This window comes from Myripristis murdjan, chromosome 17 (genome assembly GCF_902150065.1).
Source record: "Myripristis murdjan chromosome 17, fMyrMur1.1, whole genome shotgun sequence".
NCBI lineage: Eukaryota > Metazoa > Chordata > Actinopteri > Holocentriformes > Holocentridae > Myripristis > Myripristis murdjan.
The window spans coordinates 16,931,426-16,948,988 of record NC_043996.1 but is presented as its reverse complement, the minus strand read 5'-3'; the positions used below and the strand labels follow the sequence as shown (position 1 = coordinate 16,948,988).

Genomic DNA, 17,563 nt, shown 5'->3' with positions numbered 1-17,563 from the left:
TTCTTAATTACTGCGTTTTATGGCTTTATTACCTGTGGTTCCTGTGGTGCTAACATGCTTAACAGATGAATGGTTCAAACTTAAGCTAATAGGAAATATGAGATATATTCCAGGGAATTATAATGAGGTTGCAGTCAAGCCTGTAATGACAGTCATAACCCAAACTCCATGCTAATCTGTGGGATTTATGGAATTCAGAGGGAATCCAAGATCTCTTCCCTCTGGGCTCCTTCTCTTCACTTGATGAACTTGATGAACCACCCCCACCACCCCCATTTCTCCTCCCCAACATTTCTGTGAAAGCATCGCTCCAAAGTTGGATCGAGACAAAGGAGAGAGGGAGGGTTTGCTGCTTTACATTCCTAGGGCTTCGTCGAGAGTCATTCCACAGGATGTCCTGCTCTCCAGAGCGTGCAGGGACGCGGCTCTGACGTCAAGAGTCCAGGAACACACAAAGTATGTTCCTCCTCTCCTCCACAAAGCTGTGTATCCACACATTCCTCCCACCCCCTTTAAGGCCTCTCCTGGCATGACTTTCCAGCTGTTTCACCACTCTGGTATGTTACACCTCTGCTCTGGAATTCAGAGAGATAAAAACAATTGTGTGTGGGGAGCCGGTGCATATCGGAGTGATTTTAATCATTCAGCATGAATATTGTTGATAGACGGAGTAAATTAGCAAGTGGCCTACATTATTTTCAATCCCTCTGACAATCCAGAGCGAACACAATTTAGATGAAAGAGCATTTACAGCTTTTAATGTATTACTTCTGATCTAAACTGGGATGGAAATCAGAATTTTTAGCTTCAGATGACTTTATAATCATTTTTAGCTCAGCCATCTGTTCAAAGTCACATGCTGCACAAAACACAACACACAGCAGACCCCAAAATGCTTCACACACACACACACACACACACACACACACACACACAATCACACGTACTTTGAATGATTGGTCCTTGGTTTCTGTAAGTTGATGCATGTTTATTTCAGGAATGCAACTCTGGTAAACAACAGGAAATAAAATGTGATCGCTGTGATCAAGGTCACATCTTGGGAGTGTCGCTCTCATCAAGTACTTTAATGAAAAAATAAAACGCCTCATATCCAGTATTACAAAAAAAAAAAAAAAAAAATCAGATTAACATTTGACCACTTCATTTAATCTGAAGTGTCTATTTTGCTCCGCTGCTTTTATTTGCAGTTTCTTAGGATGACTGTCTTAAGAAAAAAAAAGAAAAAAAATGACCTCATTTTGATAATGATGATGTTTTGTGCTCTGTATGGACAAAAGCCTATGAATTACACCAGTAAACATTTATACTGTGTGTGTAGAGGTTGCATGGATAAACTACATCTCTATCTATTTCCTCTAACATGTTTAGCATTGCACATGCCTCACATTTTTTCCAGGCTATTTTTAGTTCCATAAATAACATTCAGAGTTTCTTCCCGCAACGGTGGCCCGGGACATTTCCAGTGGGGTCTAAAGTGTGTATGTATGTGAGTATGTTTTTGTTTGTTTTTACAGTTCTTATACATTCCCTGAGGTCTGCACATATACACAGAACATGAAACTGTAAATAACACTGTGTGTCTCTGCTTACAGAGCACACACAACAACTTTACTGGAGAGTTCATGATGCCCTTAAGCAAGTGAAAATGTCCAAAAAAGGTTTGAATGGTGGCTCATGTCCCAACAACAGTCCAGCGAGTATATGATTTATCGCAGATTTGTTTTAAGACAAGACATTTAAGTTGATAAAAGCCATGCTAAACCCTGGGTTACACAGACAAACAACCTCTTCCCTGAATCTGTGGCATCTTCTCTGTATCTCTCATGCTTCTGGTTTCCCATGCTCATTTATTTATAATATCAGATTATCTCAGTGAGTGGAGAAGTCAGTTACTACATCTACTTCTAAAAATTTCCCAGATGTTTATGCTTTGTACCCATTTACTAAATAGTTGGGGAGAAGTTTTGGGTAGAATGAGGTCTTTCTAACTTGCAGCGCTGCTTCTGACTGTCCCACTTTCTATTTTCATTGATTAAACCTCCTACCACTTAGTTTATGATGCTTCCATTTTATGTTTGTGCGACACCCTAAAAATCTAGTATCATACTTGACTGAAGGATACATGCTGCAGAGAGTGCAAGTCAAATGGACATTTACACAGCTCACGGTAAATGTTTCCTAAAATTGTGTTTGCCAGCCTCATGCAAAAGTCACTTTATGCAAAGAAAAAAGTTTAACAGAGGGTTGTGACACAAAATGTTTAAGAGGACAAGCCAGGGTAAAATGCAGAGGCAAGGCTTTATAAAATGTCAGGGAAAAGAGTAAAACCATGTGGCTGTTAAGTGCACAGTACTCAAAAAAAGATAGGCCACAACTTTGTGGCCTATCTAAGGAAAACTATATAAGGAATAAAAAGAAAAACATCTTTGGGGAATTGTCCTTCCTATTCTCCACGGACATCCTCCCCTGACAACTAAGGCATGTCAGAAATAATTAATTACAGTTCATTGCTGTCTGGTGAGAGCCTTATTTCTACAAAAGGTCAACTTTTCAGAAAACTAAAACAAACAGCTTGGTTTTTACCTCACACCACCACAGTGCATTTTTTTGAGTTTATCAAATGGGATATGATACATTTTCATGAGCCCATCAGTAGTACAAGTGATAGAGCATGTGATGTTTCAACTGAATTTAAAACATGAAAAATACAGACTGGAGTTGAAAGGTTTTCACATGACAGCAGGCAACTGTGGCTGTTATGTCAATGTCCATGAATAACTTAGGCATGGACATCCATTATGTTTTTAAGGAATCTACATATAACTAGTTTTTTCTTTTTTCTTTTCTTTTCTTTTCTTTTCTTTTTTCTTTTTTTTTTTTTTTTTTTTTGGTTCATGAACACACTGTATTAAATATTATGCACTGCTGACATGCATATTATGTCAGGAGACCTGTGATTAAAGGTCAGTGTGATAATTTCAAGAGAATAAATCAAAAGTGAAATGAGACTATTCCTCATTTTGCTGTGGACCTCCCAGGACCCGCTCCTGGACCGCTGAGGGTCCCGGAGCTGACTCACCGCCCCACTGAGAGCTGCTCGTTAACGGTACACCGCTGCCACCCTGCGGTCAAAGTGTGAATTACACAAACGTCTGCAACATGCATGCATCTCCTCGCTGTTTTGAAACAGCGGGTTAGATTTCTTAAATAGAGATCATCTGGCAGACTTGATAGTATCTGTCAAATATCTGGGTGCTCGTGTAATTATAGTGTGCAAATAGATATGAGTGGAACGCCGCATATCATTGATGATCAATCATCAGTTGCATCAGCATCACTTGTCATTCATAGGCTACACCAAAAAAGGGATAAGGATGGGTTTTCTCCAATGCTTGCGCACAACGTCCATCTAACATCATCATCGCTGCTGGTCACGTGGTGTGTCGGGAGCGGGCAGTGGGTGTGTCTAATCGCGTGTGGTTTCATTCATAACTACAGTCTTTATTTGAAGCCCAAATTAAACTATGCAGACGGGGCAAGCTGGCGCGGCTGCCTGTGGACTGCTTCACACAGAATCGACTGCTGGGTGAGTCCGCTGTTTGCCTTACTCACAGGGACCTGGGGGCTCGCTCGTGATAATATGTGATAATTTCATTATGTAAGGTCTGGAATATAGCCTGACATACAGAGAGAGAGAGAGGGAGAGAGAGAGAGAGGGGGGAGAGAGACGCAGCTGGCTAGGTAATCGCAGCATCTGATTTACTGAGCCCTGATTGGGAAGAAACAGCGGGATCCGCGCAGGAGAGCCCGCGGATGCCCCGAGGCGGCCAGAACGACCCGTCACATGGAAACCCAACCCGACACAAGGAGCCTGTATGACTAATCGTGATTTATCCTCCGTAGGCTGATAGCGGATGATGCTGAAATGTGGGACAGTCCTGATCAGCGGGTTACCCTGCAAAGGATGCTGTTGCTGCTGCCGATGAGCGCCGCCAGCTGCAGCAAGTCGCTGTAGTCAGCATCCCGTCTGCACGGCGGAGGAAGCCCGGAGTCTCTTCACCACCAGAAATATAGACCGTAAGATCAGTCTGCTAATAATCACTCAGTCACGGCATCAGGCTGTGATGTTTCCCCTCCTGCTGTAAGCCACTGTGCTCCCCCTTATCTAGACACCACCAGCCTCCACCAATGGAATGAACTAGAAGCCAAAGTCTGCTGTTAATGCGTGTGCGCGTCTTGTGTGACTCAGTCTGATCAAAGCAGGAGTTGAACGACACGGAGAGGGGAAAAGTCATTTAGAGAGTGACCTAACAACTGTAGACCACGCACCCAGAGATTTCGTGCAGACTTTAAAGATTTATCTCCCTTTTCCGGACAGAGTTTGTGTTTTCACCTCACTCAGTGGTGATACTCTGCTTGATTTCTTACTTCTTTCTGCTTGTTATTATTATTATTACTGTTTGCCCTGTGATGCATTGCTGAGTCAAAAGGTGAAGAAAGCATGAACTGCAGTTGCTGAAAACCACGGATTGCACCTGAAATAAATAAATAAATAAATAAATAAATAAATGAAGTTGTTAATAACAAAACTAGTAATATCAATATCATTAATAATAATACAATACAGTTTCATTAGGGCCTATAAGAGCACATTTTATTTCCTTAAAAAGTCCATATTTTCCAGTAACTTATGTTACTATCGCCTCTCCCTTTCCCCTTTTTTCTTCCCTTACACTACAGCTTTGAACAGCTTAGTAACATCACATACTACTACTACTACTACTACTACTACTACTACTAAAAATAACAATAATAATAATACTAATATTAATATGCTAATAATAATAATACTTGAGTGACTGGGGTTGGTAGGGTTCATTGTTGTGACATGCATGCAGAAGGTCAGCAGTGAATTTCTTTGATATGAAAAGTGCGATGGTATTGGCCTGTCTGTCCAGGAATGCTGATGCAATTTTTGCATCACCATACCCAGACTGTGAGGAAAGGCATACCCAGGGAAAAAAAAAAAAAAAAAAAAAGTTTAAAGGAAATGGACTGAGATGCTGACCGACAGCTGAGAAAACGTGAAATCAGTGAAAATGGCCCCTGTTTCGACATCTTTTAAAGCTACTTCTACTCCAAGGATGGCATTGTCAGACCGTAATACTAAATCAAAGGGAAAATGTAAGTACAGGATGACCGCCACCAAGTGCATTTTTTTCCCAAGACTTTCAGCAATGTCATTTCATTCTTCTGCAGGATAATTTGGACCATTTCAGGGTCTGTTATTCAATCAGTAGAGAGGAGACAGCTGTATTCACTAGATTACTTTGTCCCAAGGGAGCCTGTGGCAGTACACTCAGAACAAAACAGGACATCATGCAGCATCTCGTGCGGGCCGTGGCTTTTTGAGAGCACGTTGTGTGGGATTAAAATGAGGCTTTACTCTGCTGCCCCTCTTGCAACTGCAAGGTCTGAAAGATACCCTCAGGGCACATGCATGCATCCATGCACAGACACACACACACACACACACACACACACACACACACTGCTGCCCCTCTGATCCATGAAGACAAAAATGACCTATTGACACTGAACATGTGTTAAGCATGAGAGAAAATCATTAAAGATGAGCAGGCCAAGGCTTTAACACAGGATATGTGTGTGTGTGTGTGTGTGTGTCCATGTTCAGAATGGCTTTTGTTGGGATTGTGTGATTTTGCTAGTTTCTGAAGCATCATCGTCATTGTTTTACATTGAGCTGCTTGTATGTATGAGATCTTATATAAATTATGCGTCTCACATGGTGAGGGAATGTGAGGTGCTATTATGAGCATGTGTAAGGAATGTAATCATGAATAGATGTTACACAAGCTGTGTGCTGTGAAAAAAAATGTTATGTCAGCGTTTCTGTCTTTCTTGTACCACACCTCTCTGTCTCTTACTGTCTTATAAGTACACACACCACATGCACACACACACACACACACACACACACACACACACACACACACACACACACACACACACACACACATATGCACACATAAAGTAATGTCAATTTTGCAGAAATGACACGGTAATCAGTAGTCCACACCTTGCAATGAGAGTTCATTATAGAGAAATGATTATTGTTTTGTAATATAGTCCATCATCCTGAGACATATCGGGGTCAATGCATCAACCCAAAGACACATTAATAAATAAATAAACTTGTTTCATATGCCTCCTATAGGGCTTAAACACACATCAGGCAGGTTGGTTAGATTCATGTGTTAGTTATGGCTGCGGGCACAAATCTGTCCATCTTGCTTGCTTGTAACTGTGTATCTGAAAGCTGCTACATAAAAAGGCCCACCACACAATTAAGTCCTGCTGCACCTTGAATTTTCTGCATAAAAAATGGAAAAAAGGAAATTGTCTTTGGGAAAAACAGTTCTGTCTGACGGCCTTTTTTCCTTTTTTCATCCTCCGCAGGGTTCACTCACGCTGACCTGGACCATGAGCAATGACTTGCCTGTTCTGACAAGTCTGACTGAGAACTCCACTGTGAGTATTACCAAGTCTGCCTTTCTTCCCCTCCCTCTCGCTCTCTCTCTCTCTCACGCTGCCCTCACTTGTACATTAGAGTCTGTAGTCTTCATCTGCTGCTTCATGATGACTTCACCTTGCTTGGCAGTCTTCGCTGATGCTCGTCCACAGCACTGCACAGATCAATCTGGACTTCACCCAAAGCAGAGGAACCAAAGGGAAGACAGAAAAAAAAACCAAAAAACAACCTGAGCTTGGGCTGTGTGATGCAGACAAAATCAATTATCGCAACATCTTTGACTAAATATCTCGATATCGAGGCAATATGCCCTGATGAAGGCCACTTGGCTGAAATGTTTGCATGCTTGTTGACATGGCCAGAATAAATTGGTAAAATTGAGATTAGTCTATCCCGCCCTGAAGATCTCTCTGTGTGTGCTACCTTTTTACCTTTGGGTATTCATCAAGACAATATTGTAGGGATGACCACCAGTGCTTTACACACAGGAGATCGGTGATCAACAAATCTACCTAATTGCCAAACAGGTAGAAGCAAATAATAGAACAGATAAAGCAGTCTAATGCATCCAGAAAATTGCATCCCTTTACTGTAATGAAGCCTTCAGAACCTTCTCCATATCGATGTTATGACAGTATATTGCCCAGCCCAAGAATCAGACACTGTACTCCAGGCTGAACACTGAGTGAAAACAATACAGGAGGAGGGCCTGATCTACATGAGTCTCTAAAGAGAATTTGACCTATCAAATAACTGTGAAGTGCTGATTTTGTCTTCTGTTTAGTCCTCGTTTCTGGGGACGTAGAAGTATCCGACCCAGCAGCAGTGATTAGGACAGGGTTAACACCGACTGAGCGGGAGGAGAACAGGCTGGGGTCGCCTCCACGGTGTGTCAGTAATGTGGCCTTAAACACTAGCAAGCAAGCGGCTTTGCTGTTCCAGCTGATTGATTGCGTTGTTCTTACTGTTTGGCTGAGCTTGTAAAAACAGCAGATTTCATTACGCTGTGACACGGGCAAAGTGTGTGTGTGTATGTGTAAATACACAAGTGTGTGTGTATATGAAGGTGTACAAGTTGCTATTTTGATTGTTTTGTGCGTAGTGATTCACTGTGGCGCTGTTACTATTACCTGGTGAACTGGATAACACCCATGCACACTCACTCATACACACACACACCTACACACACACCTACACACAGAATCGTGACTCCTCGCAGCCCAGAGCATCATATATGTCCCTACAGGCTGCAGCGGAATGTGGGTCATGCAGTCGCAGCATCTAGTGAATGTGAGTCTTTATGTGACAAGTTACCCGTTTCATTTGAAATCACTGGCCTGAGTTAGAGGCTGAATGAAAAATAGCATTCTCACAAGTGTGTTCACTATTTCCAAGGTTCCTAGGCCTTTGTGTAGCAGTGCACATATTGTCCTCTGCTGGTTGTGTAAGCTGAGCATAATGACACCTTTTTGCATCCTGTAAATGGTGTATTGAATAGAGTTACATAGCTGTCGGCACTCTCTTTTCCACCTAGAGTAAGCCTATCACATCTAGCATGCTGCTGTCAGATTGTGTTCATGATTAAATCTGACTGCGTGACAGAGTTTGATTGATATGTTGTGTTATGGATCTCTGGAAATACCTCAGCGTTTACAGGGAAAGCAGAGTTGCCACAATGTCAGGTGTTTTGCTGAGCTGTTTCCGCTCTCTCTCTCTCCCTCTCTCTCTCCGTTTTCTACCTTTCCACCTCCCGGCTGTGTGTATCTGTGCTCAGTTAGTAGTGGTGTGAAGGTTTTCCACTGTACTGACCTTGCTGCTGCTGCTGTTAAGGTCATTGTCGTCCCTAAATGTCAGTCTGCACTTCTCATGATCTGCCGGTGCAGATCCTACAAAGCCGAGGCACCTCTCGAGTGAACCATCCTTTCACATTTTCACATATTACATAACCCTAAACGTTGCAATTGGTGAGTATTCCCCCCAAGAATAAATAAATGAATGCAAATAAAATAATAGTAATAATAATTTTTTAAAAAATGAACCCAATTTTCTTTTTGGACAGTTCATGCTAATTTGAAACTGGCATCCGAGAAGAGCCAGAAAAGTCTGGTTTGGGGATTGCTCATGTGTGTCTGCATCCTGATTGCGTCACCTCCCCCCACCACCCTTTATCTTTTTCCTCTCGCCTCCTCCTCCGATTTCCATTTTTAGCCTGCGGAGGCCTCATTTCCCCCTCATTGAGAAGAGCAGGGAAATTGAATTAAGGGTCTCATTGACGTTTCGATTAGCATCCCCAGGCTCACTTAGCCAAGACAGAGTATTAATCAGAGAGAGTCGAGAGGAGAGCTGTATTGTGTTGTGTTGTGTTGTGTGTGCGTGTGTGTGTGTGTGTGTGGGCATTGTGTATATGTGTGTCTGCATGTGTGTGTGTGGGCATTGTATGAGAGTGTCAGCATGTGTGTGTGTGTGTGTACATGAGACTCAGTGTGAGGAGGCAGGGGCTTAGTGTGTCTTTCTGTGTTAATTCTGCTCCTTATTAAATATTACAGCGCTTAGCTGACAGCGTAATGCGACAAAGAGATTTCTCATTGCTCCAAACTTCAAAGGGAGAAGAATCAATTACTGTCCCAGCAGGATTAATGCAGTCAGGATGCCCTGGTTCACACACGGGATTTCATCCTCGCACAACAGCAAACATGACAACAGACATGTGTAGACTTTGCCTATTATAGTCTATCTTTTGAGGCACTGACTTATGAGCTGGTGCATGACCATCCGAGTACAATGCATATAAAGTGTAGCTGACATGCACATCCAATAAACTGCAGGTCAGGTGCTGGACCAGTGAACTAATGCAACAAAGACAGATGAAGACCCGCACACTGTAGCTCCATTATATGCATTTTATTCAGACCTCCACCAGTGAGTGTGAGTGCAATGAAAATTAAATGTGTTATACAACCCAAACAAGAGCAGAAAACACTGTATACCAGGGTTGGGCTGATATTAATGCAAATACTCCTTTGCTGATATTAAATATTTGAAAGTAAATTTTTATTCTTGTCAGGATGGTAAAGCCTCTGAAACATCATGTAGATCAACACAGAGCACCGACACCTCTTTAAATTCTTTTGGCGTTATCAGCTTCCTAAGGCTGCACAGCTTTTTAACTATCAGGGAATCACTAGGGTACATTATTGATTCAAATTTTAATATATATATATATATATATATGAAACTCAGAGTTGACAATTAAATGAATCAAATGTGCAGTGTTCCCTGTTTTTTAATGTGTATGTGTAGTCTGCAACGAGCCTCCATCATGAAGTGGATGATAATGTTTCAAAGTTATAATAATAAAACAATAACAAAAGGCAAATGCCAGAAATGTATAGACAATAATGTATATGTATTACTACTACACTTGCACAATACTACTATGCACAGTGGTTACAAAGGTATGTTTCTATAGACCACAAGTATGTGTAGTGTTTTTTAGAGTGGTTTGCGGTATTATGCATTCTCTTTATTGTATTTGTGTGCAATGCAGTGCCACACCTGTATTTTATTTTATAACAATAGCATCTTGCAACTCTGTAGGGGCTGCTGTAAGACACTAATACTGACCAGGATGGCTCCTAACCCTGTTTCTTGGTTGCCCCCCAACAGGATGTGCCTGTGTCTGCGGGCCGCGTGGAGAACTATGTGCTGCTGTTGGTGCTGCTCTGTGTTTTTGCCGGCGGGACGCTGGTCCTGCTCTCCCTGCTGCTCCTCTTCTGCCATCGCTGCTGCATGAGTGGACGGCGCTACTCCAGGTAGGCGCTGGCCACTGCAGAGACACACAGCCTGGGACTGGCAGGCCCAGCTCGTCCACAAACAGAGGGGATTACAGAGCCCAGTAGTGCCAAAGTGATTATGACAGAAGTGGATTAAAGCTGTAATCGTATTGAATATGGAAGTGAAAACTCTGATAAGAGTGTTTTTTTTTCCTGTCTGTCCCCTTTAGAGCCAGTGATGACCCTGAAAAGACGAACACAACATATGTTGAGGATTCGCAGCCAACTCAAGGTTAGGACTAATTGTCCGTTTACAAACACTCCTGTATTCCACCCATTCTTGTGTATTCAGGTTGAGTAAAGCCCCCCCCCCCCCCCCCCCCCTTGTATTTACCATTCAGAGATCACCATCCGTCTGGATGAATCGGACGCTCTCTCTGCGTCGAGCTGCCGTGATGGAGAGTCAGAGAGGTTTGTTTCCACTGCCTCGACTGGCCGCCGTGTCTCCTTCAATGAAACTGCACTTTATGAACAGGAGAAGAAGACTCAGGACAAAGGGCGCAGGTACAGTATGAATGAGGTACACTGCTTGCTGCATGCCTTCTGCGTAATAATTTGGGTTCTTACCCATAAAGTGGTATTTGCTACTCCATACAAGTGTAACAGATCCTCCAAGTTAGTGCCCCATATTGGATCAAGTTTGATGATTTACTGAATGTTTTCAAGTCTTCCCTCATCCTCCTCAGGTACACACTGACTGAGGGAGACTTCCACCACCTGAAGAAGGCACGGCTGACGCACCTCCACCTGGCTCCCGCCCCCTCTGCCCTGAAGATCCTCACCATCATGGAGTGTGAGTCAGCAGAGAGCAGCACCATCAACATCAATGAGACGCCGGAACCCAAGCTGCCGCTCGCCATTTACCAGGTACACACGCCACTGAGCCATTTGTCTTACAAATAGCTCTGTTTCAGCCACTGTAACAAATCTGTGTTTACCTGAAGTGATTGATTTCTCTGCATTGGTTGTTTTATGACTCCTTTTCCCCCTCGGCTCACTCCAGCCCCCTGAAAGAGGTGCACCCATCGAGCCTTTAGACTGGATGGGTCAGAGCCTGAGTGGAGGCCTGCCGGGAGACCCTCACCACTCCATCATCCTGGACCAGAGCCCCCGACAGGCCTCGTCAGCCATGAAAACACAGCACACACGCTCCCAGACAGTGAGTCTCGCCTGCCATCCACAGCATGAATATATTTTACACTTTTAGAATATGAACCCCGTAGGAATCTCTTTTGGGCCCGCTAATTTTACCCTGGGTTAAAATAAAGCGCGGTGAAGCAGCTTTCAGCCATTATGTTACACTGTGCTTTTAAATTTAAAAATTAAAGACATTCATGTTCACAACTGCCTTATTAAGCCCAATCATTTTCCACCCTATTTTATTTCCCACTTTTATCATTATTTCATCTCCTGTTTCCACTTTTAATTACAGTGTTCATTAATTATAATTTATGATCTATTGAACGCATCTCAGATGTGTGAATTTCGTTCCATTTTGAACAGCTTTTATGTATGAATTGTTATATATAAATATACTTGCCTTGCCTAAATATCCTACGTGACCCCAATGGAAAAAAAGGCTCTTCTTTGTAAGGGATATTTTTCTTTCTTTCTTTCTGTGATCTTTGCATTCTGGGTATTTCAGAATAGTGTATTACATTCTAGGGGTCAATAAATATTTTTATTTGTCATGGAGCAGAGGTCTGAAACACAGGCCTCAACGTTTTTATTATCCTTTTCTCACAAGGTCTACAACATAGAGACTTAACTCCATTCTGTTTAATCTTTCTTCAGCTGTGAAACTTCAACATCTCAGGGCTGACAATCTCTGAAGCACCTGTCAGAAAGGCTAAAAATCTGCTATATTTCCAGGATACTAAAGAAGGCACTTCACAAAAAAATGTCAAATTGTTTTTGTTTTTAGTTTTTTTGCTGTAGAATAGGAAGCTCCGTGCATTCATGGTGTTTAGTCACAAACACGTTCGCACAGATGCACAGATCTGTTTGCACAGATTTGCTCTTTTTTTTTTCAACTTGTGAGTAGATTGTTACACTTCCACCACACATAAGAGGAGCTGTGAACAGAGACTGCCACAGGCTCAAACCTCCAGATGCACAGTGACATCAGTCAACACTGCAACTGAGTGACAACCTTATGACAAACTTCTGTCACCTGAGGGTTTAGCCTCTGCCTGTCATGATTCATCTCACTCTCCTCCTGCCTCAACCCTAATATCCCTCCTGTAATGTCTCATCACCTCCCTCCGTCCTCCTCTCCCTCCATCTCTCATTATCTCTTTTGACAGATGGAGGCTCTCGGGGACAGGGGAGAGGGAGAGCAGAAGAGGGCGATGAGAGGAGAGAGAGAGTTGTCCTCAGCTCCTGGCCAGACCTCTGTTCTACACTTCTTCTCTAAACTCCGGCGCCATGCCAGTCTGGAGGGGGCAGGACCTTACTTCAGGAAGTGGAAGTTTGACAGCAGCCATCGGGCTGCCAGTCTAGATGCCAAAGGTTAGGGATACTTGTCTATTTGGCTATGTAAATTTACTGTTAAAGGAACAGTTCATTAAACCAGAGGTCATCCAAAACAGGGATTTTTTTTCCCTCACTTACCCCTTGTGCAAATGATCCAGATAGATAGTGTGATATGGCGAGTTTTACAGTCTGCCACAATTTTTGTCTCCCAGCAGTCCAGTACAATGGGATTGGATGGGTATTTATTTATGGAGCTGAAACTGTCAAAAATTTACATGTGAGAATCTCAACAGCAACAGCTCTCCCTAAAAACAATGACACAGATACTTGGCATAAATTCATAGCCTTCCGGGTTTATTTGTATTGTTGGGAACCTGTTCCTGTTGAAAAACATCAAACTCCATCTATCTGTCTCCAAGTATGAGTTAGGGGCAGCTAGATACAGCTTGAATAGATGGATCTTTGCATGTTTTTTTGGGTGAACTGTTCCTTTATGTCTAACTTGCAATTGAATTTGAATTTTAAAACTGCTCCAGTGAAGCAAATATGCATCATGTATACATGCTCGCGTTATTTGGTTTCTGTACCAGGATCCCCCAAGAGGAGGCCATTCCAGAGACAGAGAGCTGCAAGTGAAACTACCGACCACACAGAGGACGACGCCTCCCCTCTGAGAGACGACGTCATTCAGCCATTCACACACGCTTCCATCCAGACAAGCGGTCTACAGTCCCTCTCTGCAGGGTCTCTCTCGCACCCCACAACACCATCCTCACCCCCAGCCTTCCTCAGCAGGTACATCTGTCCCACTTTACCTCATGACTTTCTGTTAAAGCACCATGAGATTTCAGTACCACTGACAACCTGTTTCTACATCTGTGCAGGTTAAAGGTGGAGGCCATGGTCGAGGTAGGTGGCAGCAGCAGCACAAAGAAAGAGGAAAGCTGTTCCCCAAATGATGATCATTATCTTGTGAGGCAAGAGGAGGCCGCAGGCAAAGAGATGGGAGTGGGAGCAGAAGCAAAGATGGAGCTAAAGTTAAGGGCAGGAGTGCAGCAAGAACCAGGAGATGATGAGGCAGAAGAGGATGACTTGTTTGAGGTACAAAAAGGCGCTGCCATTCAGGAGAAGTTTGAAAGTCTCATGAGGAAAAGTGAAGTCACTGAGGCAAAGCCAGACCATGTGATGACAGAAGTGAGGAAAGAGGATGAGATAGATGAAGGAGATGATGTGGTGCTGGGAGCTGAAGCCAGGCAAAGAGCTGACTCCGGGTCATCTCTATCCTTCATGCTTCGCCAGGAAAGCTGTGAGGCTCCGCCCTCTTTATACAGAGATATCTGGAGCTTGCGAGCCTCTCTGGAGCAGTACGCCTCCTCAGACCAGAGCAGCACCGATCGGGAGTCCATCCGCAGTGATGCTGACAGTGTCTCCTCTTTGGGGGGCACAGGAGCTCGCTCTGGTCTTGATAGCTGCTTGTCGCAAGACCTGGATGATGAACCTGAGGGAGAAGGAGAATCAGAGGGAATAGACGGCGGAGTCAAAGGGGCTTCAGGTGGGAACAGTGAAATGGGAAGTGGGACAGGAGGAGAGAGTGAGGCAGGGAGCCGTAAGCTCCTTCAGATGGACAGTGGCTACGCCTCCATCGAAGCACCGTCGAGGGCCCCTGATGATCTGCGGCTTTTCGGGACTCCTGGAGGGCCGCGGGGGAAGACTGCATCTGAGAGGAGGTTGTTCTTCACCAACTCTGGAAGAAAAGGTTCAGTGTGTGACAGCATCGAGGCCAAGCTGCTTCAGGAGGAGCTGGAGGAAGAGATGGGAGACAGCACCGAGATTGAGCAGAAAACGACAGAGGAGTCTCAAACCAGCAGTCAGCCTCTTAGCCTCAAAGAGCCGCCTCAGCTCCTGAAACCCCTTCATCATCAGAAACCTCTAGAGTCGCAACAGCTACAGTCGCAACCAACTTCACCGCTGCTGAAACCACTCCCACAGGCCTCCCCTCCTCTCCGCCCACGTCTCCGGCGCCGTGACTACAGCATCGATGAGAAGACAGACGCTCTGTTCAACGAGTTCCTCCGTCACGATCCACGGTTTGACCAGCAGGATTCTCCACTGCGCTCCAGGCATCGTTCCAGAGTCCACCTCCGGAAGCAGTGGCAGAGACACAAGCAATACAGCGACCCAGGGTCAGGCGCTGGGGGCAGGTACTCCCCTTCTTTGGAGAGGCAGAGGTTCACCCCGCTACGCAGAGGGGACAGCGCTGGGTACCCTCTGGACACCAGATATCACAGCACACTATCACGCATAGCCAGTGCAGCCGATGAAGAAGCCAATGAGGTAGCAGCTTGTGAAGAAGCAACCAAGGAAGGTACAGAGAGTAAAGATTCATCAGAAGAGAGAGTTTCAGGAGAGGCCGCAGGGAGAACACAGGCCCACACAGCTTCTGAAGACACTGACTTGTTGAAAGAGGGCTCTAATGGTGCAGAATCAACCAGTGAGGGCCATGACAGCACAGTCTCTGCAAGTAAAGATGCAGCGAGTGAACCTAGCCTCTCGTTGGCTTCATCCACACAGGCCATGGACCCAAGAGTCGACAACAGAAACAACAACAGCAGTCAAGCTATCCAATCAGATGTTTCTTATAGCGGCCACGTGACTCTTCCAGATCCCTCTAAAGATTCGACAGGCCATCCCAGTCTCCCTCCAGGCCACATCCTGCAGAAGCAGAGCAGCCTGACAGACAAGCTGGCTATGTCGGTGGAAGAGAGGCTCTATACCGGGCTGAGGAGTGCAGAGCAGCGCCTGGGTCAAGGAGGAACCGAGTGTGTGGTTGCTGCATCCCACACTACCTCTCCTGGCCACAGCCCCGTATAGCCTGCCAGCCCCCTCACCCCGCTTTAGTAACACTTCATTCAAGTTCATTTCTCTATAGCACTTTAAAGAACATCTCGTGTTAGCTACCAGTCAAATATCTGCATTTCTTACACCTGGACAAATTCCCAAATTGGTTTAAAAAAAAAAAAAAAAAGGCTTGAATATTGATGCATCATTGTACAGATACATTCTATAGGACAGGTACCTTACTGTTGGCCAGTCTCTTGTCTCTTTCCGTGTTTCCATACAGACCTTAATTTCCACTGTGAAGCCATGTGCTGTGACATGTGATGCTCCTTTTTACCTAGCAACATCACTCTAAAAACATACGCTGTCATTACACAAGTTAAAAAAAAAAAATAAAATACAGACCCGTATTATTTTGGTTTCATCTTTAGAAATAATAACTCTTTTGGGACTTAGTTGTATGGATTTTCAGCATGCTGTGTGTTAAACAATGTGTATGTGAATACAGTAGTTTTGACTTTAAAAAAAGAACAAAAAACAGAAGCACTTTGATGGGAAAAAGATAATGACGAGTTTTCTGTCACCCATTTCCCTCATCTGAATCCATATCCTCCTCAAGTGTCCTTCTCATCTTGATCACCATGAGGCTAAATTTGTAATAGCTGGGGTATCTGTACTTGGGCCATGGGAGTAACCTTGACCATGTAAAAAAAAAAAAAATGCATTGCAATTATTCTGTGCTAAAAAGCCAAGTCTCATTAATGCCATCAGTAGATCTGGAGTAAACATACACTACATGGTAAAAGAAACAGATGGGATGCCCAAGCTATACAGCCAACACTCGTAAATATGTGCATCAAGCATTTTTATACTCATATTTTATCTATTTTTATAGGATTTTATTACTCATCTGTCCCTGTTACGCTTATGCATCATAATTAAGGAAGTGCTATCCAAGAGCTTCCGTGGGTTGATGTGTAGTGCTCCCTTGGGCCTGACAGGAGCGTCATGGCACTGAGGGTCACTACTGAGATACAGACCGACAGATGATACTTTAAGTGACTGTCATTAAGACAGATGGTGTGGGGTGAGCGGAAGAGAGCTGTGACGACAAAGGTGGAGGTTAAAACTGACTATAGGAGGAATTGTCTGCTCCCAAATCCCTGAAGACAGGGATACTGAGTCATACTGCTGTATTATTGATAAATCACTTACATGAAGCATTGAAATAATACAACGTATATATTCTAGGCCCTAAAAAAAAAAATACAGATTGCTTGTTTACATGGCAGGGCTGAACCTTACATTTCAGAGTCTAAAAATCTGACAAGTTGAATACCTTTTCTTTTACTAGTGTGGATGTAAATAGGATTGATTCATTTCATTCTTCCATCTCTGCATTCATATTCAAGGCCATCACCCCCAACATGATGTAGGCTACTACAGTGCATTCCTGCATGTTGTAATATGTTAAAAAAAAAAAAAAAAAAAAAAAGGCTACTGAAGAACTGTGTGTAACAGTAGGTATGCCTGCTTACAGCATTGTCCCTATTTCTTTTACAAACTGTGAATCCATTTATACAGAGACTTGGGTTTGCGCTACAGTATGTGCACTGTTTACCCTATGGAACTAATGTCCTTGTCCATATTTCTGGTGAACCATCTGCTTTATAGTAAAAATGAGAAGTGCAGAAAATTCAAATGTTTTGTAATGCCTTGACGAGGCTAGATCTTGTGGGACCAACAAAGGCACATGTTCATTTTGGACTTAACATTTTTTTCCAAATAAAAAAAAAAAAGGAAAAACACAGACTCCCTAGCCGTGACTGTTTTATGCTGTTGT

The 17,563-nt window shown here is 43.6% G+C and overlaps 1 protein-coding gene across 1 annotated transcript; it reads left to right on the top strand.

Moving 5' to 3' along the window:
* The first annotated feature begins 7,831 nt into the window (after positions 1 to 7,831).
* Positions 7,832 to 17,523, top strand: cbarpa (CACN subunit beta associated regulatory protein a). Its single transcript, XM_030074036.1, has 9 exons — positions 7,832 to 7,864; positions 10,241 to 10,386; positions 10,578 to 10,639; positions 10,749 to 10,911; positions 11,094 to 11,274; positions 11,411 to 11,566; positions 12,714 to 12,918; positions 13,473 to 13,677; positions 13,767 to 17,523. Exons 1-9 carry the CDS (start codon positions 7,832 to 7,834, stop codon positions 15,751 to 15,753), a joined length of 3,138 nt encoding a protein of 1,045 aa, XP_029929896.1. The 3' UTR covers positions 15,754 to 17,523.
* The last annotated feature ends 40 nt before the right edge of the window (positions 17,524 to 17,563 follow it).